General features: G+C 33.9%; 4 protein-coding genes across 7 annotated transcripts; 1 reads left to right on the top strand and 3 right to left on the bottom strand.

Annotated features, from left to right (window-relative positions):
* Nucleotides 1–893: 893 nt before the first annotated feature.
* Nucleotides 894–3,593, top strand: LOC128193866 (PKS-NRPS hybrid synthetase cheA-like). Its single transcript, XM_052868054.1, has 5 exons — nucleotides 894–1,405; nucleotides 1,523–2,032; nucleotides 2,116–3,088; nucleotides 3,162–3,353; nucleotides 3,429–3,593. The coding sequence occupies exons 1-5, from the start codon at nucleotides 894–896 to the stop codon at nucleotides 3,591–3,593; spliced, it is 2,352 nt and encodes a 783-aa protein (XP_052724014.1).
* Nucleotides 3,594–3,923: 330 nt separating this feature from the next.
* On the bottom strand, nucleotides 3,924–5,523 carry LOC128194079 (protein MAINTENANCE OF MERISTEMS-like). The gene is made up of 3 exons (XM_052868746.1): nucleotides 4,868–5,523; nucleotides 4,199–4,780; nucleotides 3,924–4,119 (listed from the first exon to the last, which is right to left on the bottom strand). Exons 1-3 carry the CDS (start codon nucleotides 5,426–5,428, stop codon nucleotides 3,934–3,936), a joined length of 1,329 nt encoding a protein of 442 aa, XP_052724706.1. The 5' UTR covers nucleotides 5,429–5,523; the 3' UTR covers nucleotides 3,924–3,933.
* Nucleotides 5,524–10,506: 4,983 nt separating this feature from the next.
* LOC108347133 (LIM domain-containing protein PLIM2b) lies at nucleotides 10,507–12,442 on the bottom strand. 2 transcript variants are annotated; one of them, XM_017586276.2, is made up of 5 exons: nucleotides 12,132–12,442; nucleotides 11,755–11,848; nucleotides 11,600–11,628; nucleotides 11,382–11,474; nucleotides 10,507–10,952 (listed from the first exon to the last, which is right to left on the bottom strand). In XM_017586276.2, exons 1-5 carry the CDS (start codon nucleotides 12,264–12,266, stop codon nucleotides 10,614–10,616), a joined length of 690 nt encoding a protein of 229 aa, XP_017441765.1. In that variant the 5' UTR covers nucleotides 12,267–12,442; the 3' UTR covers nucleotides 10,507–10,613. The 2 variants fall into 2 exon arrangements, with proteins under 2 accessions (XP_017441765.1, XP_017441766.1); XM_017586277.2 differs by having other exon boundaries at nucleotides 11,382–11,471.
* Nucleotides 12,443–14,177: 1,735 nt separating this feature from the next.
* On the bottom strand, nucleotides 14,178–24,389 carry LOC108347400 (uncharacterized). 3 transcript variants are annotated; one of them, XM_052868290.1, is made up of 14 exons: nucleotides 24,323–24,389; nucleotides 23,481–23,557; nucleotides 23,180–23,381; nucleotides 22,783–22,857; nucleotides 22,534–22,635; nucleotides 20,119–20,159; nucleotides 18,331–18,444; nucleotides 16,939–17,053; nucleotides 16,643–16,833; nucleotides 16,422–16,538; nucleotides 16,268–16,348; nucleotides 15,882–16,120; nucleotides 15,410–15,449; nucleotides 14,178–14,977 (listed from the first exon to the last, which is right to left on the bottom strand). In XM_052868290.1, exons 1-14 carry the CDS (start codon nucleotides 24,372–24,374, stop codon nucleotides 14,402–14,404), a joined length of 2,022 nt encoding a protein of 673 aa, XP_052724250.1. In that variant the 5' UTR covers nucleotides 24,375–24,389; the 3' UTR covers nucleotides 14,178–14,401. The 3 variants fall into 3 exon arrangements, with proteins under 3 accessions (XP_052724250.1, XP_017442097.1, XP_052724251.1); XM_017586608.2 differs by lacking the exon at nucleotides 24,323–24,389 and adding an exon at nucleotides 24,149–24,304 and having other exon boundaries at nucleotides 23,481–23,573; XM_052868291.1 differs by lacking the exon at nucleotides 24,323–24,389 and adding an exon at nucleotides 24,149–24,294.
* Between the last annotated feature and the right edge of the window lie 824 nt (nucleotides 24,390–25,213).

Genomic DNA, 25,213 nt, shown 5'->3' with positions numbered 1-25,213 from the left:
AACACGTAGTTCCTTGTATGAGTAAAATATTTTTCTGCAAAGCTTGGTGATCGTGAAAAAAATTATCAAGCAATCTTTCTCTTGTTCTCGGTACAGTACGTGGTGCAGTGCGTTTATGGTGTAGTGTTGTTATTGTGGTTCCTCTCCAGGTACGTAGTCATAATCCTTCCTATAATCCCAAACCCTAAATGTTTCTCATACTTCCAATAATCTTTTTAATATCCAAAGCCTGTAATATTTGCTTAAAATAAAACCGAAACTTAAAAGCAAACTGTTCTGGACGGATGACATCCTTTAACGGATGTCAACATCCGTTGAAGGCGAAACGGATGTCGACATCCGTTTTGCCTTCAACGGATGTTGACATCCGTTGAAGGATGTCATCCGTCCAGAAACAGTTTGCTTTTAAGTTTCAGTTTTATTTTATTTGTTTATTTTGTTTTTATTTTATTTGTTTATTTTATTTACAGTAAGTTATATTTAAATTTATAATTTTAAATGTTATATATGGTTAGTTTTTAAACGTAATAATTTTGTTAAAATATGAATTTGTTATAGATGATTTTTGTATCTTTAATTCTTTAATAATTTGATAATTATATAAAAAAATTATTTATTACTCTATTTATATCAAATATATAATTTAATTATATTAATATTTTTATATTTGTTTGATTAATTATTAATTATGTTAATAAAGGTCATTATAATTTTGTAGGTGATTATTATTTAAAATGGATGAATATCTTCATATGGATTCTCAGATTGGTTGTAGTTTGAAATCTGATTTGTCTTCATCAATTAGCAAAGTTGTAGAGAGAGATTTAACAAATAGATTTACAACAAATGAAATATTTCATTCACGGGACCACTTAATTCAATGGGTAAGAGGGATGGCTTTTGATTTAGGATTTGTTGTGGTAATAGTAAGATCTGACATAGCTACTGGTGTACGGGGAAGAAAAACGTATGTCAATCTTGGATGTGAAAGAGGGGGAAAATATAGGAAATACAAAGCTGATGCAGTGGCTAGTGTATACGGCACTCGTAAATGTGAATGTCCGTTTAGATTAAAGGGTAAACCATGTTCAGATGGGGCCGGATGGGTGTTGAAGGTGATGTGTGGACATCACAACCATGAGTTGGCTGAAACTTTAGTGGGTCACCCTTATGCTGGCAGGTTAAATACGAGTGAGAAGTCATTACTGGTTGATATGACAAAGAGTAAAGTTACACCTGCAAATATTTTATTAACACTCAAACAAAATAATGATCGAAATGTGACAACGATTAAACAAATCTACAACGCAAGGCATGCGTATAAACGATCATTAAGAGGGTCCAGAACTGAACTACAACAACTTATGATGTTGTTGGATCGGGATAAGTACATTCACTGGAGTAGGTGTGTTGATGATTCAAAGGTTGTTACTGACTTGTTTTGGACACATCCTGATGCGGTGAAATTGTTAAACTCATTTAATGTTGTATTTATGATGGATTCCACATATAAAACAAATAGATATAGACTTCCGTTGCTTGAGATTGTGGGTATGACGTCTACAGGGTTAACCTTCTCAGCAGCATTTGCTTTCTTGTCTACTGAAAGGCAGAGTAATTTCACATGGGCTTTGGAAAAGCTGAAAGGTTTATTTTTAACATCTGAGGGTGGTCCTAAAGTTATTGTGACTGACCGAGACTTGGCTTTGATGAATGCCATATCAAGTGTATTCCCTGAGTCATATCAGATGTTATGTCGGTTCCACATCCTTAAAAATGTTAAAGCTAAATGCAAAATGTTAGTTCATTCTACTGAGGTTTGGGAAGTGTTGATGGATGCATGGGAAAATGTGATGGATTGTGCTGATGAAAGCTTGTTTGCTGAGTATGTGAATGGTTTTGAATACGCAAGCAGATCATGGCCTTTGTTCTTTGAATATGTTAATCAGAATTGGATTATTCCGTACAGCACATACTTTGTAAAGTTCTGGACGAACAAAGTAATGCATTTAGGGAACACAACCACAAATAGGTATGTTGTAATGTTATTTTATTTATTTGTTTTGTAGATAAATATTTATTTGTACTTGTTGAAGTTTTTTTTTTTTGTTTCAGGGCTGAATCTGCTCATTGGAGCCTGAAGAAAGTTCTGAGCAATAGTATGGGTGATTTGTGTTATTGTTGGGATAGTATTCATAACGTCATTATCTTACAACACAACAAGATTAAGGCGTCATTTGAAAGTAGTTTGTTGCTCAGGAGTGACTATTTTAAAGGCTACATATATAGAGAACTTATTGGGCGTGTGTCTCGATATGCATTGGATCTCATTGCTAAGGAATTGAAAATAGTGCAGCAGATAGGATTGGACTCCTCAAAGTGTGGATGCGTATTGAGACGTACATTTGGTGTCCCATGTGCATGTGAATTAGCACGATATGATCCTAGGATGATCCCTATAGGTGAATTTCATATCATGTGGCGAAGATTGCATTTCTCAAATGTTGAATTAAATGAAACTAAGCCTCAGTTATCCATTAAAGATGAGTTGAAACAAGTAGAAGAACGATTCAATGAGGTTGACATTGGCGGTAAAGTCACCATCAAGCAGAAGTTACTTGAAATTGTTTGTCCTACATTGACATCAATGGTCCCTCCATTACATAAAGTCAAGACAAAGGGTGCACAAAAAAGTAAAGTTAAACGAAGTGAAAGGTCTACTACGCGGGATCCATCATATTTTGAGTATGTGGACGCCTTTCATTCAACCATAGAATCTTCATCTGTGAGAAGTAAATTACAATCAAAGCCAAAAGCAATGAAGAAAAGGAGAGTTCCAATGATAGACCAATTTCATTCTACTACTCACCCCTTCATTGTGGACGTTGTTGATGTTGTGGCTGATGGTCACTGTGGGTATAGATGCATTGCTGCGTTGTTGGGACTCGGAGAAGATTCATGGCCTGTTGTGAGGAATGAGTTGTACAAAGAACTGAGTGGATGGCGTGATGAATATGCAAGCCTAGTAGGAGGCTATGATAGACTAGAAGAACTGAGGTCCTCTTTGTTGGTGCAGTCACTGTCTGCGGTAAGTGTTTCCCGTTTTATGTAGTTTCTTTATTGCACAAAGGGTTTTTTCTAACAACTTTTATTCATAACAGGCTAACACGAGCAAGTGGATGACATTACCAGACATTGGTTATGCAATTGCTAACCGATATAACGTTATCTTAGTGTGTTTGTCATACTCTCAAAATTATACTATCTTTCCACTACGTTCCACACCACCTTCTGATATCACTCAACATCACTTAATTTGTATAGGACATGTTCATGGATGTCATTTTGTGCAGGTAAGTGCATTTTGTTATGAATTTATTTTAAAATTACTTATCAGTCAATTATATTTTGTTATTTGTATAATGTAGGTTAAGCTACAAGAAGGTTGTCCGTTGCCTACGGTAAATATCATGTCCTCAACCCACTGTTATCCTGAGGCACGAGCGTGGTCATCTATTTATACTAGTAGGATGCACGCATTTGAACAGTTGATGGACATAACAACATCTTATGTTGACTTAGGTGATTCATGATATTTATATTATGTATGAAGATATGTAGAAATACACTATTATATTTTGTTATTTAAGTACTTATTGTCAGTATTCATGATAATTATATTTTTATTATTCGTGATATTTATGTAGTATTTATTTATATATGATCATATTTATATTACTTATTGTTAATTAAGTTCTTTTTTTTTCCACTTAAACATATAAATATTTGATCATCTATATAACCAATATAAAAGAACATGTAACTCAAAATGAAAACATTGAAATTATAAGAAATTATAAATGTCTATTACAAATACAAAGATAATTTAAAGTCCTCTAATACATAATCAGATAAAGGAAATATAAAGTCCTATCAATTAGACGTCGACCGTCTACCACGCACATGCCTCTGCTCTCTCCTAGGCGTGGAATATTCGTCGATGCCTTCATTAGCAATCTGAAGCAGGTCCACTGACACCTGATGTGCAACAGTACCCTCGGTGACATGACGACACGATATCAAGGACTGTAACATTCTCGCCATTCGCCTAAATCTAGGCTGCATTATAATTATATCAAACAATTAAATAAACAAGGTGATCAAAATTTAATAATATAAGCAATGAAAAATAATATACCAGGGCGCCAGATGGTGAAGGTGGAGACGATCTACGATGGGGTCGTGCCTCCCGTGGAACATCGGGGCGTTGTCTAGGTGCAAGAGCCGGTCGCGCGTCATCTGCAGTAACAATAATATAAGGATGCGAAACCCTTCTGAACCACTGAATGTACCCATCAACACAGTCAGAAGGGGATGCTGCATGTCTGACATTACTCACAACGTGAGCTCTGAAGTGCAACCACATATGATCAATGGCCACTACATCTGCATCTGGAACCGTAGTCGGTGATCGTGGAATGTCTTGCTGAAACCCAAATTGCCTCAGCACACGCTCAGGCAAATGACGCCAAAGGGTGTCACCAATCCGAATCCATCCAGAATACATACAGATGCCGAAGAATGGCCGAATGCCTCGATGCCCCTCATATGGATGCCATACAACTCCACTGTATGTCAGCGCATCCAACTGTGACCGAATCTCTGCGAGAGTGGAACTCTGTCTAGGGCTCTGCCACCTCATGGCACGTGGTGTGGTATCATCGTAAGAAGTCACCAACCGCCTCCTCCCCAAGCCAGGGAAATGTTCGTATATCCAACTCTTAAAAAATAATCATTCAATTAAATTACATCCATGTTCGAACATGGAAATAAATACATGAAATAAATGTCAAAGTTATAACTGTACCTGAAATAGAGTCAAATATCCAGCCATCTGCTTCGTGGACGCGAGACTCGCATCCCCGAGCTGCTCGTACAAATAGGCGAGTGCAGCAACACCCCAGGCATATCTGCCACACGCGTGTACGTCTCTAAATAACAATAAGTAAGACACGCGTATAGAACTGGCACTCTTATTTGCAAAAATCGTACATCCTACTAGATGCAACAAATATGCTCTAGCAGCATAGTCCCAATGCTGCGACTCACACCTCTGAACATATATCTCTCTAAGCCAGCTGAGTCTGACTTTCGGACCACGTGCGTCCTCCATCTCAGCACCTGCTGTGCCACCATCAACGCCGAGCAGTTGCACAAGGGCTGTACGAGCCTCCTCAAACTCCAACTCCTCCAAATCACACATTTGTCCCATCACGGGCAGGTGAAGTAATGTCGAGACGTCATCAAGAGTAATCGACATCTCCCCTATAGGGAGATGGAAACTACTGGTCTCAAAATGCCACCTCTCTATGAATCCGAGGAGTAACCCCTTATCAACGTAATCATAACAAATCCCTGTAAGAGGCATCAAACTGGAATTCAACACAATGTCTTGAATTCCCTCGTGGCATGGTCCTAACTTATTTACTTTTTTTCCGTGGGAGATCAACTTCAGTGTGTCCCCTCGATCCTACACATCAATATTTAATAAATTTTCTATTAAAAAAAATAATAAAATAAATTTTATTTTTGCACTCACCCGGCCTTGAGAAATAGCATAAGCTACATGCTGAACATAGTGCGTCAGCAATGAATGATCGTGTGGACCTCCAGGAAATCCAGCGACATCCTCTTGTATGTCATGAACATCTGCATGCTCCTCTCCATGAGTCTCATACGCCTCATATGTTTGTTCCTCAACGGCTCGCTCCTCAGCTATGGGGTCATGCTGGATAGGAGCTGCCCGACTTCTACGAGCAGAAACGGTAGGTCTTCTCCGAGCTTCGCCCTGCGACGAACTCTCTCCTCGAGAACTCTCACCTCGAGAATTAAAAGATGCACCACGTGTTCTTGCCATTTCTAACAATAATTTGTTTATTTAATTTCAAAAATTAAAATAAATTATTGTTTCAAATATCATTAATAAACTATAAAAAATGCAATTCAAAAAAAATTAAACTAATAATAATTAATTTATTAACTTACAACAAAAATTAAATAAAAGAAACAATTAGCTAATTAATTAAAATAATATATTTAAATACATTTCCATTTAATTATTATTAAATTAATTATTATTACAAATACAAATTTACTATAAATAAAATAAATACAAATACAAATTTACTAATATTAAATAAATTAAATTGATAATATTTATTTTAAGAAATAAAAATAATTTAAATATATAAAAATTTTCATATCTAATTCTTAATCAATTTATTTACAAACTATAAATAAAAAAATTTATAAAATATTCAAATAATAATCTAAGTCAAAAAAAAATTTAAAAACATTTAACAATAAATATATCAAATATATAAATATATATTTCAGATATAATAATTTAAAAACAATTAAAAAAGTAAAAAAAATTCAGCAGAGCCGAAACGGATGTGGGATATCCGATTGGCCTTCAACGGATATCCCACATCCGTCGACGGAAGTCGGACATCCGTCGAAGGCAAACGGATGTCCCACATCCGTTTCAGCCTTTCCTGCACAGTAACATCGTCGACAAGCACGGGGTGAAAGACCAACCTGGACGCAGATCTGCTCGTTTCCTCCTCCGCACACGCTGTTTCCTCCGCACCAGTGTTGCTCCACACCAAAAGATCTTCTACAAAAACCATAAACAAAGAATAAATGGAGAAACAGGAGAAAGAAATGGAGAAAAATGGAGACGGAAGTGAGAAAAGCTTACGGAAGTGAGGGAGAGTTACGAAAGTGGGAAGTGAGAACTGAGAGATGAATAGGTTTAGGAAAGAGTAAATTTAAATTAATTAAAATATTAAAATAAAAAAGGTAAAAAAATTTAACTTTAGGACATAATTGGAATTATATAAAATTGGGTTAGGACATAGTTGGAATTATATAAAATTGGGGAGGTGGAGGGAGCAACACCCTTATTTTTAACACTAAAGAGAAACTTTTTTTAGCCCAATAGAACCAATTACCATATGTGGTTTTCTTTGAAGAAAATGATAATGAAAAATAAAAAAATAAAATAAATTCTTTTAACATATTTGAAAATCATAAGAAGGAAAGTAAAAAAAAAATTGAATTAATAATTTTTCCATTTTTTTAAGTTTTGAACACATCATTGATTTTTGAATATTTTCTACACTGTAAATATTACAAAGGAAAGAAATTCATGGCATGTATATAAATTGGTCCATTTTGGGATCGATGGTTCTCTTCATTCATACAAATGATATATATATATATATATATATATATATATATATAAACAAATCTTGAAAAATGAAAAAAAAACAGAGATAATTTTTTTTGGTGTGAAATGATAGTGTAAATGTTTTTTATTTTAAGAATTTCTTACATTATAAAAATGTACATAAATTTGTTTTCTTGATCTTTTTGAAGGTCTTATTCATTCTTATGATAACCTTCAAAAAAAAAAAAAAAACAAAAGACTAAAATCAATAATTTTAGGATTTTTACATGATGTGAAAAAAAAAGTCTTTTTGAGTCCATTAAACTTGAGTAGTCATACATGGTTGTCATTGAAAGATAATATTTCTGAAAGTTAAAAAAAATGATGAAAAATTATCATGTTTCTTAATTCTCACATCATATTTTTTATTTAAAAACACTGTGAATGAATTAAAAAATATTAGTTTCTTCAACATTTTCATAAGACAACTCAATCTGTTTGATTTTTTCAGTCAATCTCGTTTAACGTTCAACCCCAATTTCTTTCAAGCACAATTCAATATAGTTTTTCTTTCTAATATTGGATAAAAAGACATCAATCAAAGTTTTGAAAAGAAAATAAAAAAATGAAAAATTATGTGATTTTCATTTAATTTTCAATTTGATAACAACAACAATAGTTTTCAAGCTCATTAGACCCATTTTTCATATATGTTTTTCATTAAACTCAATTTCTAAAAGAAAGCCTTAAAATTTTGAAAAAAAAAAGTTTAAATTATTGTTGATAATTTTCATGATTCTTCCTTTTGATAAAAAAAATGTGAAGCATGCTAAATTTTTTTGTTTCTAGTCGAATGAATAATTTTTTTTAAAAAAATTGTAAGTGTTTGATAGAAGTGGAAGTTCTAAGTAATTTCAAATTCACACTAGTGCAGAATTGATCTTTAACGTCACTGCATAGACGTTCGTCTACCAAAACCCCAACGTAAATAATTGACCAGTGGCATAAATGTAAATAATTGAGTGTGGAGACGTCCGTCCTAGAGGGGGACGGACGTCTATAATATAGTAGACGTCCGACCCCTCTAACGGACGTTCAAAAGCCTGACGGAAGAGTTGAAGATTCGGCCTTTTGAACGTCCGTCCTGGAGGGGGCCAGACGTCTATATATAGTACACGTCCGGCTCCCTCAAAGACGGACGTTCAAAAGACTAACGGGTTCAACTACCCTGTCAGCCTCTTGAACGTCCGTCCCCCTCCAGGACGGACGTTCAAGGGCTGACAGGGTAGTTGAACCCATCAGTCTCTTGAACGTCCATCCTGGAAGGGGACGGACGTCTATATATAGTAAACGTCCGTCCCCCTCCAGGACGGACGTTCTAGAGGCTGACAGGGTAGTTCAACCCGTCAGCCCTTGAACGTTCGTCCTGGAGGGGGCCGGACGTCTACTATATATAGACGTCCGTCCCCCGCCACAACGGACGTTCGAAAGACGTTTAAAATAAGGACATACACACCAAAACGCGAACCCGCGAGGAGTTATGCGAACCCGTGAGAGTTCCCTCTGCGCCTTGCATTTCCAAGTTGGTTTTTATCTGTTTTGGACCATTTAATCTTACTTTTATTCCGATTAAATTGTTCAGTGATGAAATATCTTTCATTTGGACTGATTAAAAATCGTTTTCGGTGCATTTTGGTGCAGTTTGTTGCATGTTCTTGGGCGGCGTTTTTTGGCCTACGTTTTAGGTCGTTTACTCCTCCATCTTCCTCCATTTTCATTTCGAATCTGCTCTTCAGACGTGTTGGAGTGCACAAACAAACGTCCAAACCCTGTAATCCTAAATAACCCTAAATAACCCGTCTAATAAAGCCCTTTCTGCATTAGTGTATAGACGTCCGAGAGGTTATAGACGTCCGGCCTGACACAGTGGACGTCTATATAGACGTCCGGCCTGACACAACGGACATCTACATAGATGTCACCTGCAAAGACGTCAGTCGAACGTCGGACGTCAAAAAGCCTAAAGAACAAACGTCTATAACCCTTTCTTCACTAGTGTCAATATTTTCATGGTAAATAGTGTGCATATTTTGACATATGTGTCACCTAAGTCCATTCACCTTTCTCAATGGAAAAATTATGTTAATAAACATCACTTTGTCCAAAGTGATAAATGAGAATATTATAGTGAGATAATTTGTTTTCAAAAGAGTTGTCTTATGTTGATCACCCTAACAACAAAACACAACTTTTTCATCTCAAAACGGAAACGCAACACCAAATAACGAATAAACTAAAATAATTGCTAATCACTGAGAAAATCAAACTCACCTTAATTGCTGACAACCTTCAATGAACCACAAAAGTTCAATGCTCAAAATCTTCTTCCCTTCTCTTTTCAATGATTCGAAATCCCTGACATTGTTTTTGTTTAATTCCCTGATCTAGAAAGCCTTAACTTTGTTCTTATTCGAATTCTTAATTCCTCTGTTAACACAACCTTCTAAATAAACACAATTAAATTCCACATAATAATATTACCATGTTTAATGTACACCACCATTTAGATTTAAACATGGTTAACGATTTGGATCTATTTATTACACATTTTTTAAAATAAAAACACAATTAAGATTACTTAAAATCTAATAACGAATTCGATATTTTAGAACAAATAAAAAACCAAGGGTTTAAACCATCTTTTAACAAAAACTATTTAAACAACAAAATTAGTTATTTTAGAAGTTATAACTTTACTTAAAATTTTGACAATTAAACTTTTTACTAATTATAAATAATATCTTACTTAAAAAAACGTGAAAGGAAATATATTTTCTATTTATAAAAAAAATCAACCTTAAAAAGTGATAATTTTTAAGTTTAATTTCATCACATAACTTATATATCGTAATTCAACAATCGATAAGACAATACAATTAATATACACTTTTTAAGGATAAACTTTGAATAAATCAAATATCAAACTTACATGATTCAACCTGGATTTGTGAGGTTTGTGGAATTTTTTGTGTGCTTATTTTTATGTTTAAGTCCATATCGGATTATAACAATTAATGTAATTAATTTATTAGTTACATAATTTAAAATATATATATATATATATATATATATATATATATATATATATATATATATATATATTGATTACTTCAAATGGAATGGATAATTTTTCACAGAAGAAATTAAAGAAAACATGGGTTACTCAAACTTTTGTTTTATTTCAAATACATTAACAAAACTCTCAAGTTAGTTTACAAGGAAACCAAAAAATAATTTGTAGGAAATTTTGAGAGTAAAGACTTGAAACAAAAGACCCTGCTCAAACTGAAAGAAGGTGGGGGAGGGGAATGGATTTCCTTCAAGAGCTTTCTTCTTCTTCTTCTTTTTCTTCACTTTTTTCTTCACTTTTTTCTTCATTTTTTTCTTCATCTTCCACTACTTTAGGTTCCTCAGATGCTACTGGTGGATGTGATGGCTCCTCAAATAGAGGCTCAGGAGGTGTGGAAGAACCAGTCCTCTTGTGTGCAGCAGCTTGGAGGACATGGCTGTAGTTCCCTTTCTCCATGAACAGTTGTTGAAAGTGGACTCTGCAGTAGAGGACACCATCAAGGGCAGCATAGCTTGAATGTGTCAGAGGGCACCCTGCATGAGCACACCTGAAACAAGTCTTGTGGTAGCATTCTCCTTCCAGTGTTACCTATTTCATCAACAAAACCAAATTTCCATGCAGGTTAGTTTAGTCATGTCAAACAAAATCCTATTTAAAGTGATTTGAAATCATTCTAAATTCAATGGTCTTATTAGTTTTTATGTGTTTTTGGAAAAAAATTAAGTCTAAGTTCTATATAAAATGAGAAAATTGAAAATTCAGAAACCTATTGTCTTAAAGGTGTTTGTTTAAAAGTGGTGTCAATCTTTTTATGTGTGTTGAATTCAAATTACATTTATAAAATCTCTCCATGATGAATCCTCACTCAAAAGACCCATCAATGTTATTTACATGATATAGATGTGAAGTATCTAGTGACTTCTTTATGAACAATACTAGTATTTTTGAGAAATATGACAGTACAAACTTGTTCTCACTTTTTCATGTTTCATGGTGAAGATATGAGAGATCACAGACCTTTTCAAGAGGATAGACTGTTTTAGCGCATACTGCACATTTGTCCAGGGTTCCACTGAACATTGAAGATAGCTTGCTGGGAGTTCTGTTCTGCTATTGATCATGATATAACTTGTATGTTAGATGGAGAATACAAGAATACGTAATCATACATAGGAAAGTGTATGGTAGTATAATTAATTGGTAAAGTGTGTGTCAAGAAAGGATAGGGAACATACTATTTCATTTTGTTTCTCAGCCGACTTTGCTGCAACATTTAGATTCAAGAAAACAACATAGCTTCATTAGTGTAAATAACAGGAAGTGACATGATCATATGTTTAGCCAAATTCATAACACAAAAAGTTTAGCCAAAAGATGCTCTTCCTCTTACCGAAGTTCTTGCTGAAATTGCCAGATTCCTTGAAGAGTTGTTCAAAATGTGTCTTGCAGTAGAGAACTCCATCCATTGAGGAGTATGTGCTCATCTGATCAACATTGAGTTGTGAACAATGTTTAAAGGACAACTTTTTAATATAATGTGTGAGAAGAAATATCCCACAAAGCAAAATCTTGGTTTTAAATCTTTTGTATAGAAGTGGCATTCCTAAACCTCCTCATATCAGAACAAATTACCATCTTTGTAGAATAATTTAAGATAAATTTTCTTTCACCCTCTTAACTATGATGTCTCTGATTCCACATTGGAATTACAAATAGATAATAGTAAAATCATGAAGGAAAAAATGAAGAGAATGAAGGGTGTTATACCGTGAGACATCCCTTGCAGTGACTGCATTTGAAGCAGTTCTTATGGTAAGGAGTGCCTTCAAGAGTTAACAGGTCAACCACATAAACAGTCTTGTCGCATGCATTGCATTTGTCTAGAGTTCCAGTGAAAGACATGTTTTTTTTCCTCCCCTTCCTTTATTGCTTGTGTTTTTTTTTTGTGTTGTTTATTCCCTTTGGGGATGTCTGAGGAACAAAGAGGGGTTGAACAAGAATGCTCGCCTCAGACAAAAGGGAACTGAACAAAGTCTTGGATATGTCTCAGCAGAAAGTGACTTATATCAACACATAGGTTTCTTTGTAAGTGGTTAACAAGTGATTATAGACCCTAAAATTGTGAAACAAAAATGGAAAAGCTATGTGTTATTTGTGGATATGATCTAATTGAATGGAGAGAAAAGAGGCTGGTTGGTTTGACCACTTTAATTAGAAGAGATTATTGGATGGAACAAAAATAGTTATTTCCAACTTTTCTTTGGTTTATACTATTCTGGTGATTAAGATGTGGATTTCATAATTAAGAGGTTAATAAAAGATGTTAAACTCATTGATCTTTGTAAATTAAGAGACTATTTTTATCTTTAGCATGTTTTAATTTTGGTCAAATCTATAGTCATCAGGCTCCTACTTCTCTTCTCCTCCAATCTTGAATCTAGAAAGAAAATAGTTCCTCCTCCCTGGTATTGTAAACAGTAATTTAAACTAGTATTTATTTATTGAAGAAATAATTATAGAATCTGTGAATTAAATATAGATCTAGGTTGAAATAGCTTTTTTTTTTTTTGCAAAATTCACGTTCCACTTCTTTAAATTAGTTTTTGATAATCAGCTTTTAGAGATAATGTGTGAATTATATCCATTAAAGAAAATTATAGACTGAGTATGTAGAAAAATTGTACAAATAATAAATTCTTAGAAGTAAAATTTTTCCATAGATCCTTAGATAATAAAAATAAAATTCCAATCATTAATATTTTTTGTTTTTTACAATTTCTTCTTGTGCTTATATTATGTTCATGCTTTAAAGAATTCATGAGATTATAATATTATTTAAACTCATCTTTACAGATCTTCGTTCTTATCTATATATTATTCAACTCTATCTATTTAGTTTCAAACTCATTTAAATTCATCTTATTAGTTCAAGTATAATTTGTTTCTTAATCAAACTTCTACCTGTGCTCTTCTCAGTACATCTTTGTACCCTTTCGCCAACTTCTTTTCTAATTTTTCAAGTTTTTGTTTTTTCTTGAGTGTTTTATCTCCTTACATGAATTATTGTATTTTCAAATTCAGTATTAATAATATCAATACTTTATCAACAATTATATTTAATTAGCTATTGAGAGGATTGCTTGTATATGTGTTTGAACATGGGTATTAATGAGGATTTTGTTAGCGTTGCTAAAAAAAACCTATACTTTAACAATAAGGATATTCATGCTAATAAAAATGCAATACTATCTTCATTTCTTTTCTTTTACTTTCTTTACAAACAAACATGAGAAAAAAATATTTTCTTCTCTTTTTTTTCTTCTTCTACTAACAAACTTAGAAAATTATTTAATTTTCTACATCTGTGGTTTTTTGGGATTTGTTCTCCTAAATCAAACATATCATTAAATTTATATAAACATTTCATATTATTAGGAATCTAAATATAAATTTAAATTTCACATTAAGTAGAAAGAAGAAAATTGAACTAAGAAAAAAGACTTGCATACTCATCATCTTAAAACTTTCAACAAAAAATTGTTATATTTTCTTATACACATTGATTCATAGGTCATGGTGCCAATATAAAGTATCCAACCACAACAAAGTCTTATTCTACTAGATAAATCAGAAGTCTGTGTAGAGATTAAAGAGTGTGAGAAATATCATTTCTACCCCTGTTTTGTTATGTTTATTTGCTTTCTGTTACTGTGGTAGATTTTGATAGATATTTCTAGCATTCTGTTATTGTGCTAGACAGGCTATAATCCTCTTTATTTTCTTCTTTTTATTTTGTACAATGTGCTGAATATATATTGAGCACTTTCAGACTTTATTAGATAGAATGAATAATGAGGATTAAAGTTTATCTTCGATTGCTTGGCCATTACTCTGTCAAAGAGCACAAAATTATGGAAAAATTAGAGTCCTACTTCAATTAAAGTAGTTCCTAGCTTCAATAAACTTTATCACTCTTGTTTTCCAATGTTTAATTCTATTCCAATCATGAGACCATTAGCACATAGTGAATCGCACAATCAAGGAGGTAGCACAACTTGTTGACTCAGAATGAGATCTGAAATGGTCTTTCCATGCCTATCAATTCTTCGAGAACAGTTGACACCACCATCCAGGATGTTCCTGACAACAATGTTCAATGACTGGATTCCTTTGACTTCATATATCTCCACTGTAACCTTTTCATTGACCCTTTTGTCTGTTTGATTTCTTGCATCTAGATCAGAAGAAAGAGACAAATCCAGAAGATGGGAGACCACTGATTTTACCCACTGAGATGTAATAATTAGTTTCAACCTCTTATAATCAGGAGGAAAATGAGGGATGAGGGAAAAATTTATGTCATTTCCTTTATCTCCAGCTCTGCTGTGTGCTACCTTGTAAAGTGGAATCTTCTGGCCAGATGGAGCAGGTGAATGTGAGCAACTACTACCAAGAAAAGCAAATTCTGAAGAGGATTTGTCAATTTCGGTTTGTAGTTTTGCTGCCACTGTCAATGTGTGCCTCAGATTGTGTTCAGGATTAACTACTTCATTTAGCTCACTCACTGTGTTCCTCTTTACCCCAGTTCGCCAGAAAACTTCTTCGCGGTTAACCTGAAAATAAATCTAGCTATGATGAATATTTCTAGCATAATGGTTATGAATTTTGCAGTAAGATTAAATCACTAGCACTGCAACTAAAATAAAGGTCTTCAAGACATAGCAAGTTTTATTGAACGTTCAAGTTTATTATCTGACTTCAGCAGTTCAGAAGGAACACTTCAGTAAAATGAAATGCTACATTTCTCAACACCATTTTGACTATTAATTTCCTTTAGTTCTCATTCCTCAAGGTATAATGTTGATTGAACAACTAAGCCTTATTCTATTAAAAAGGACTTCTCTACAAATTGTTTTACTGAAAATTTGGCGTTTGATATAGCCCGATGGAGTCTGCCACATCCATGTGTTTAAGTATTGTTCAAGTACATGCATATACACCACTGTGAGTAAATCCATGAGAGAGGAAGGGGGAGGAGAGTATACCAAATGTTTCTCTAGAAGATTCTCCTTCTTATATCCAGTACTGCATTTAAATAAAAGATATGTCAACGTCACTAAAGATCTACTGCAGAAGTAATACTGTGTCTCAAACATAACAGCATTCAAAACAAAATGAAGAACCAATATGCAGATGTCTAGTACATCATAGCTAGCTCTTCAAAGTTTAACAACCTAGTTTCAACTTATTGTTCCAACTCCATTCACAATTAGTGTTTTCCAAGTCTTGAATATCAAGTTTGTTTTATAACATTACAATTCTAATACAAAGTGCAGACTCTGATAACCAAAGCAATGTGAAGAACAATTTTGACAAAATTACAATTTCACCAGCAATCATCAAATTAGAAGAACATTGATTGTTAATTCAACAGAGTTATAATCCTACACTTCAAAAATTAGCCATTAATATATTTTAATGAAATGAATGCAGAAGAAAATCTTCAGTAACATCAACCTTATACCACCACCACCAGCTGGTCCATTTGTATACAATGCTATAAATTCTCTGGTAAATTGGAGGGCTTGTTCCTTCTGCTCAAAAAGGCCATCCATGCGTAGCCTGACATCTTCACTAGTTATTTGTGACTGCTCATTTCCATTGCTGCTGGTAGCTTTAAGACTATCAAACCCAATTATATAAGAAAGTATACGGTGATTAAGACCAGGAAATATTTCTTCCATCCATGATCTAACCTAATTAAGCATATGAATTGACCAATATTAATTGATAATAATAGATGTACCTATAAGTCTTATCAAACAGTAGAGTCAACATAAATTATAAAAAAAATAAAGCTAGATCACTGATCTAAGTGTTCCTTGTAAGCTTTTAAACGTCACCAGATATTCTGCTGCTTTAGCACGTTTAACACATTCATAACCCCCGTAAGATATCTCTCCCCATCCTTTCCATCCACAATCCTGCAAAAAGTATTTAAAGCATCAATGTAAAGGTAAATTCAGTGAATGAACAGCGAATGATTAAGATATCTACCAGCGGAACCAGCTGCAAAAGTTTATCTGGAACTGATACAGTAGATGGTTTCGCCCCAAGACAGAGAACTCTAGAGCTTGATAGTGGACTGAAAGAAACATCCTGAAAATTAATCACCTGTGGAAGAACACAGTGAGTTTTTTTTTTCTTCCTTTTTTGTTGTATATTCTACCATCTAGTGATATAAATGTTCAGGACTTCACAACTAACATTTAGCTTACCACATCAGGGGTTACATAAGCCTCTGGGTCTCCAACCTCATACAATAATTGTTCAGCACATGTACTGAAATTTAAAACTCCACCACTACCTTCGGCCTTTGCTACACACACTTGGCCATCAAAACAGATTTCAGCAAATGGAAGTGATAAATCCAGTAGTTGCGGGAAGGACATATCTCGGTACTGGTCTCCTAAACCAAACAAGATAGCGCTTAAAGAGTATCATCTCATTGACACAACTTATCCACACATATTTTATATCAAACGAAGGGTAGAGATAAGCTATATTAGCAGACCTGGATGCATGAAATATCCTCCTGTGAGTTGGCAACCACATTCTAGAAGATGGCCAGCCAGAGAACCTTGAGCTAGATGATCTAATTCATCCCAGTTCCATCCTAGTTCATAAACCTACTCATTCACCACGTTAATCCTTCAGAATTATGTTCCATACTAAGTTACAAATGACTGAATAGTATTATTCAAAAATGTAAGAGATTGAGGATGAACAGCTAATACAATATCTTTAATTATAGAATACTTATGATTCTGTCTTTGTTTGCTAGCATAGAATATTTGTCACATTATAAAAAAAGTTAATATGCTCTGTAAGAAAAGTCTAGAACTTTTCTGAAATAGAATATTAATTAATGTGAAAATTTTTAATAACCGGATAATGAGTTATTTTTCTGTTCTCACAATGTTACTTTTTTTATCAGTGTCTTTAGCTACTGCAACAAAGTCTACCTGTCATATACCAAATTTTCAAAATGCCTTAAGCTGTCAGGGGATGAAATATGAGCGGGGAAGAAGTATGAATAGTTCTAAGGTCTAGCATGTCACCTGTCACAAGGATGTTTAGGGAATCAATCATGGACAATCAAACCTGCTATGTGCTAAAGTTCAACTTTTATATGGAAGAATGGGAGTGGCAAAGGTTGATCTCTAAAAACCATTAGGTCATATAGGATTTCATACCGTGCGAATTGTCAACTCTATCAATAGCTTCAGTTATTGAGCATAAAAAGTTTTAGTCAGCAATGTATGTTAACTCAGAAAGTTCAATGAGTAGTTACTATTGATTCAGTGTCTGAATTGATGAAAATCACATTCCATGAATAGTTCTTGAATGACTTAAATATAGTTCTACAAATGAAACACTATCAACAAATTTATCTCCTTATCTTTCAAGAAAAAAATTGTGGGAGATGTTTCAAAGGCATATTAGAACAGAACAGAACATAACATATGAGTTTTACTTTATGATTGGTATATATTTTTGAAAAAAAGAGAACAGTACATGAGATTAAAAGGAGGTACATTTTGGTTCCCTTAAAAAGAATAAAAATGAAAAGAAAAAACAGTGTTCAAGCCACTTCCATCTACATCATGCTATCTTAGTATTGAAAGAAAGATAAGGAGAGGACTCCATGGGCTGTGATTCATCATTAGCATCACACTCTAAGAGAACGAGAGCGAAGTACTTTTTGAAGAATTATCCTAAGCATACAGAAGTTAATTCTAACTGTACTGACTTCGTTAAAATAAAGAATCAAGTATCAAATTGAACTCTATAAATTTCCCTATAACTTATGAAAAACTATATTGAAGATATGAAGAATGAATTAAGTCACTAAAAAGAAAGTATTGATTAAGATGGGAAATATGAAGGAAATAACAGATCATACCATAGGCGCTAGAAATAAAGCAGCATCTGCAATTCTCGAAGTGATTATTACATTTGGTTGGTAATTTTCAAGACAACGAACAATGGGAGCAGCTCCCAAGTATGTGCTGATACCCTTCGCAAATTACAGCCAAAATTAACATCCAGATTAACAGAAGTGTGGTAAAGTGAATAAAACATGTGTGGATAACTAAATTTGATCAGATTATGCTCACTAAAATATTAAAAATACAGACAAAGTGAAATATATTGGTCCCTTAGTTTGAATCAGACTGCAGCCTTATAAGTCTAGAACTGAAGAATAATTACAGAAGGAATCAGTAATATCAAAAACCAACTCTCCAAAAAGCTTATATTGTAAAGTGATACATGAGAGATTTTATCTTGATCGCCCTTCCATGCAAGCCACTTTTGATTTAAGGCATGAAAACGCCCCATCCTACCTTATTTTGAAATTGAACTTTCTCTTATTTAAAATGATGCACGGGGCAAGAATCAAACTCTAGAGTGTTTGTTATCTGATCAAAGTTCCTTAATATTACTATTATTTCCTTTTATTTGATTAATAGAATCTACCTAATAATTGTATGTTGTTATATTCCCATCTTTTAGCTTATACAAATTAGGTTCTATACTAAATTGTCAGTAACAACTGTAATTGAGGATGTATTACATACAAAAGAGTAATAGAAGACAAGTAGCCAGAAATTATTTAAAATAGAAGATGCAAAGTTTTGCACAGTTTTTGTCCTCGTCTCCTATGATATTGACTGCTTTATCATGGTATTAGGAATTCATAGGAAATCTCACATTGGGTAGAAATAAGCAAGATAGGCAATATATACAATTAGAAGGATGTACAAACTCATTGTCTTAAAATTTTGGGTTGAAAATGGTATCTTGATCCTTTACATGGATTTGTTCATGACTCATTTGTATCAAATTTCTCCAATGTTTCTCCTCAAAGAACCCACAAGCAGTATAAAGAGTTAAATTAGTCTTGGTGACCAGCTTGGATGAGTATGTTATGAGTAGGAGATGAAATCCTAAGTTTATGGATTCCTTGCATGGAAAGTTTCCCTGGCATATTCTTCTCCCGGTAGCCATTATGCCCTCCAAGATTTTTGCTCTCTGATATCCAATATGTCGTTTGATCTCTAACTCAACCCTGCCATTGGATGTGCCTTTCTCTGTCAACCACTATGCTACCTGACTCATGGGCAACATTATCATGTGCCACAAGCTTCCTGGCATGTCATCTTGACATACCTTCACCAGATTAATGTGAAGCTTTATTAGCTCCAACAACCAACTCACTAACATGTTCACAAAGTTTCTCAAATGGCCTCCTCTTCATGACATTTGTAACAAGTTTAACTCATAACACATATGTTTGGCTTGAAGGAGAGTGTTAAAGATATGACTTTATTATATTAAATAAGGAAATATCTTAGCAAATATTGCTCATTATTAATTATTGATTTTGTTCCTTGTTATTATATATCTTTGTTATAAGTAAGAATATGCATGTGTACACAACACACAATTACAAATAATCCTTTCAATAGTTTGTTACGGTTGTTTGAATAGGAATCCAAACACACCCCAAATAGGTAGTCAAAAAAGGGCTAAAAACTAAACTTGTCACATTTGGTGCAGGCAGGTGGTTGGTAGGTGAATGAATTTCTCACAAATTGGTGGGGAACGTATCACAACAGTAAATAAAAACAGTTTTAATTAGAGAATGACTTTATATATCACAAACAGCCTCGTGAGAAAATATTCTTACTCCATCCATGGAATATGATTTTGCTGGTGAAAATCCTGAACCTGAAAGATTGTGTATGTATAAGTTGTGAAACTAAGTACAGAGACTAATTAAATTAAAAATCCCAAAATTTAATTTATTTTTTAATATATAAATATATTAAAAGGTGGAAGAACAGTACAACCAGATGCTCCAACAATTTCAGAAAAGCACCTTGCAAAGAGCTAAGACTAGGAAAAACATTGGAAAGTAAAAACATATGCCTTTTTAATCTTAATTAAAGAGTAAATAAATATAAAGCTCATAATGTTAATAGCTATCATTCTGTTAGCCGGAAAAATCTCCTTATTAGAACACTCCTATTGTTTGTTTATACATTAGATAGAAGTAGAACTCTCGATGTCATCCAATTACAGCAACTCAATATTTCTAGGCGGAGAACCTTTACCAAAGGTGAGATCTCCCAACATACAAACAAAATGAGAAGAAGAATTGTAAGGAGGGTAAAAACAAAATGTATGAGACAAATAAATTGAACAGATGAAATTTAAACATTTATTTAAAATTTGACTACAACATTGGCTAAAGGAAAGAGTTGAAAATAAGACTTATTTATTATTCTCAATCATAAAAAAAATACATTCTGATACTTTCTATTTGTAATAATCTAATTCTCCTAAAAAGGGAAATAGGAAAACTAGGAAAGTAAAATAAAGGGAAATAGGGAAACTGGGAAAGTAAAATAAAATAAAGATTATATATCTATTTCCTCTAATTAGGAAGATTCTAAAGATATTATCTCAAATTACAACACTCACCCTCAAGCTGGATCATACAAGATTGTATGAACCAAGCTTGGAATAGTCAAACTCAATTGTAGAGAACGTCAAGAAACCAAATTGGATAGCAATGGACAGGGCGAACTAGCACCATGAAACTTCAACTTAGACAGCAATGGACGAGGGCGAACTAGCACCATGAAACTTCAACTTGTACAGCAATGGACGAGGGAGATTTCCATCAAAAATGGATGATGACTTGCAGCAGCAAACAACAACTAACTACAAGAACAGGTGAAGGGCCTCCAATGGCGAACAACAACAAACTGCAGGGACTGGATTGCCATCAATAGTGGCGAACAACAACAAAACTTCAAGAACATGATTTCCATGAGTAACATATGGGAGGCCTTCAAAGGGTAACAGCCACAAACCTATAGGGACTTAACTACCCTAAACAGCAACAAACCTTTAGGGACTTAACTGCCCTAAACAACAACAGACCTGCAGGGATTACACTACCCTGCAGCGGCACTAAAAGGCTAACAACCACAAACCTGAAGGAACTTTAACCACCCTGAATAACAACAAACTTTAAGGGACTTAACTGCCCTAACAACAACGAACCTTTAGGGACTTAGTTGCCCTGAACAGCAACAAACCTGCAGGAACTGACTGTCTACATTGGCTAACAGCAACAAACCTATAGGGACTTAACCACCCTACAGCGGCTGAAACAACAACAAACCTTCATGGACTAACTATCCTACGGCGGCTGAAACTTTTCTTCCCCTCACGATTGAACGACATATGCACATCAATGACAAAATGTGAAGGTGGAAGAACTGGTGAGAACCGATCCGTACTTGGGGACAAATTTGAAACCCCTAACATCGAACGAGCCAAATCAACGAGCGGTCTCATAGAACAACTCTCAATGAGCTGTTACAACAAGGCATTGGCAGAAACCAAAAACACCAAAGATTGGGACTTATGATGGCATCAAAAAGGCCAAAGATAGGTTGGAGGTCCAAAGTTCTCTACTCCTAAATGCTTAGCTTTGTACTCACACAAGAAGAACATACTAAACTTGAGCCTAAGAAGAAATGTGATGCAATGGCGTCGAGAGAATGGTGGAGACAGGTTAGTGGGCTACACGCGCCGGCGACTGTGGCGGCGCGTGGCGGCTCCTCTCACGGAGCGACTTCCGACATTGTGATCGCCGGTGTTGGGCGCACCTTTCTGCCCTATCAACAACTCCAACCAAAGACGGCGGCAGCGGCGGACAGCAGCGGCGGTGCGACTTGTTGCAGCGGAATCGAGCCCCAAGATCAGGAGCTCTGATACCAAGTTGAAAATAAGACTTGTTTATTATTCTCAATCATAAAAAATACATTCTCGTACTTTTTATTTGTAATAATCTAATTCTCTTAAAAAGGAAAATAGGAAAACTAGGAAAGTAAAATAAAGGAAAATAGGAAAACTAGGAAAGTAAATAAAGAGAAATAGGGAAACTAGGAAAGTAAAATAAAAGGAAATAGGGAAACTAGGAAAGTAAAATAAAATAAAGATTATATATCTATTTCCTCTAATTAGGAAGATTCTAAAGATATTATCTCAAATTACAAAAGAAAGTTTACAAGGAAAATCCAAATACCTATATTAGTGACAGACACCTCATGAGCCACAGCAACAGAAACATTGAGACCCAAGCTATCAGCAATTTCTAAGACCTTGTGTTGAGCACCCAGAGGATCCACTATTAAAACCAAGGAGTTAGCGAAGTTAGAAAAAAAACGGGAAGTCATATATATCAATACTAAAAACAATGTTGAACATACTATCTTTGGACAATCAATAGTTATTGTCATTCATTACATCTGATGCAGCACCAGAAAATACTTACTTGCACCCATATTGGTAATTATGCAAGTTCCTCTTTCCAAAGCCAGAGGCAGCAGCATACGCATCCAGTTAGAAACTGCAGAAAAAATTTACAGATGTTAAACTTAGAATAAGATTGGAAAAAACACAAGAGCAGGACACAAACCACCGGATCACTACTAATGGCTTCAATGTCATATACTCAAATGATTAAATGGTTAACATGCTTTCTAATAAATATAAATTTCAGTTTCCTGTCTAAAACATAACTGAGAAATTATACCTACAGGTGCATTACACATCTTAAAAGAACTTAAGAATTGGAATGTAGCACCCTAGATAGTACAATATGAGACTTAGTTAGTAGATATAGACCAAATAATGAAACTAAACAATTTATTTGAACAGGAAACGCATACTCTGAGAATCGTAACCATCACCACCAGACATCATGATTTGATAACGATCAACGAGAGTCCGCTCAGCCAGGCATTCCAGAACCAGATAATTTAGTTCTTGAACTCTTTGAAGCAGCTTAAGAGCAGCCAAAGGCCTGTCACCACCAAACCCTGCTCCACAGCCAATGTAAACCTTATCCCTTCGCCTTCGAGGATTACTTCTCTGTAATGCAACATCAACACAGTTAATCACTCACTAGCTGATGCTGCATTTGAGACAGTAGCCACAAAGATAAGCAAAGGTAAGGAATAATAAGACAACCAGCTTGATTAAACAGTTATGGATCTCTTCTTCATCCTGGGGTTCCATCACTTCAAGTTCCTCTTGCACCTTTGATTCTGCTAGCTAAAACGACTAACCAAATGAAAAAGAAAAGAAACCAAGAGCCCTTTTACATCAAGAGAAAGAATCTACTAAAATGTAACACAAAAAAGTCCCAAGAGACATTTTCATTCACAAGAAAGGAATTCAAGATAATGTTTCTTTAATCAATGTGTTAAATTCAAATATGAGACGTGGGCACGTTTGAACTTGAAAAAGAAGTGTGTGAACCATTCATCAAACACCTTAAATTCAAACCAGTTTCACCATCTTCTTCTCGGTTTTTCTGTTTTGAATGATTGAACAATAACATCAAATTCAAACCAAAATATTATCAACAGTAGGCTACCGTATCCAACTACAAGGATAGCATGAAGAATCAAATCAAACTTGACACTTGAACCATTGATCGAAATCAAAACGTGTACTAAACCATAACCCCACGGAGAGATGACACAGAGCTACAAGCAACTTAGCATACTATTTCCAATTCAATGAGAGAAAATGTGGGATGAAATAATTATATCACAACATGCAGAAAAAAGAGACATTTTTCATGTAGCTCAGATTCAGCATATACATAAGTTCACAATGACATGCCCACTTACAAATGAAGGAAAAATTGATAACGATTGTGCAAAATCCACTCAACAATGTAAAAATGTGAAGAAAATGATTGGTGGGTGTGAGAAAGGAAACCCAACGAAATTAAAATCCTTTTTAAGTGAAAAGTGACAATCAGAATAAGATGGTGGAGTTAGTTCCTCCATTTAAGGACCCACCTAACGCAGGCTTAACTAGTCTAGGTAACGTTTGTACGATGGTTCCGTGCATCAATTGACATGAATCTTATCTTAGTACAAGACTTCGTCAGCATGTTTGGATAAGATTGAATTTGGAAGAAAATAATTTTAATAAAACAGATATACATGTAAGTTTATTATATACAACAGTTTTGAATACAATATTTATTAAATGTAATAACTTATTATAAGAAAATATGAAGAGCTAATTTTTAAAATATAATATATTTAATAAATTAAGTTTCTGAATTATTAATTTAAAAAGTAAATATTATGAAAATTTTAATTGCTAAAAATATACACTCTAAACTTTACAGCTATTACTTATAAATAAAATAAAAAATATTTTTAAATGAAAAACATACATATACATGTGTGTGTTAATTAATACATAAAAATTGACAAAATATAGAATATCTATTTATTGTAATGTTTAATTATTATTTAAGATACATTTTTACGAGTTATTCATAAAATATACTTCAAATAAATTAAATTAATTGTATATTAATATATTTTGGTAACTAGGAGAGAATTGTAACACCTACGTCTTTACAATGTGTAACATGTGAGAATTTAATAGCATTGTATGTATAATGTGAACACCCAGTTACATTTTTTAAAAGAAAAATAAACATCATTCTATGTTTTAACATCTCTCCCATCTCTTTTTACACCATTTGTTATCCACAACATCTTGTCTCTTTCCTATTAGGCTAACAGTCCAAGTTTATTTTTAACAACCACATTTTGCCTGTTTTCCTATTAACACCCCTACTTATCCCATCTATTTCTTTTTTCTCCAAACATTTTCTTAGTCTAATTTTTACATTTCTTTTTTAATATTTCTCTCCACGTTTTGTGCATTTA

Source organism: Vigna angularis, chromosome 9, assembly GCF_016808095.1.
Source record: "Vigna angularis cultivar LongXiaoDou No.4 chromosome 9, ASM1680809v1, whole genome shotgun sequence".
In the NCBI taxonomy this organism is placed as follows: domain Eukaryota; kingdom Viridiplantae; phylum Streptophyta; class Magnoliopsida; order Fabales; family Fabaceae; genus Vigna; species Vigna angularis.
This window is presented reverse-complemented; position numbering and strand designations above follow the sequence as displayed.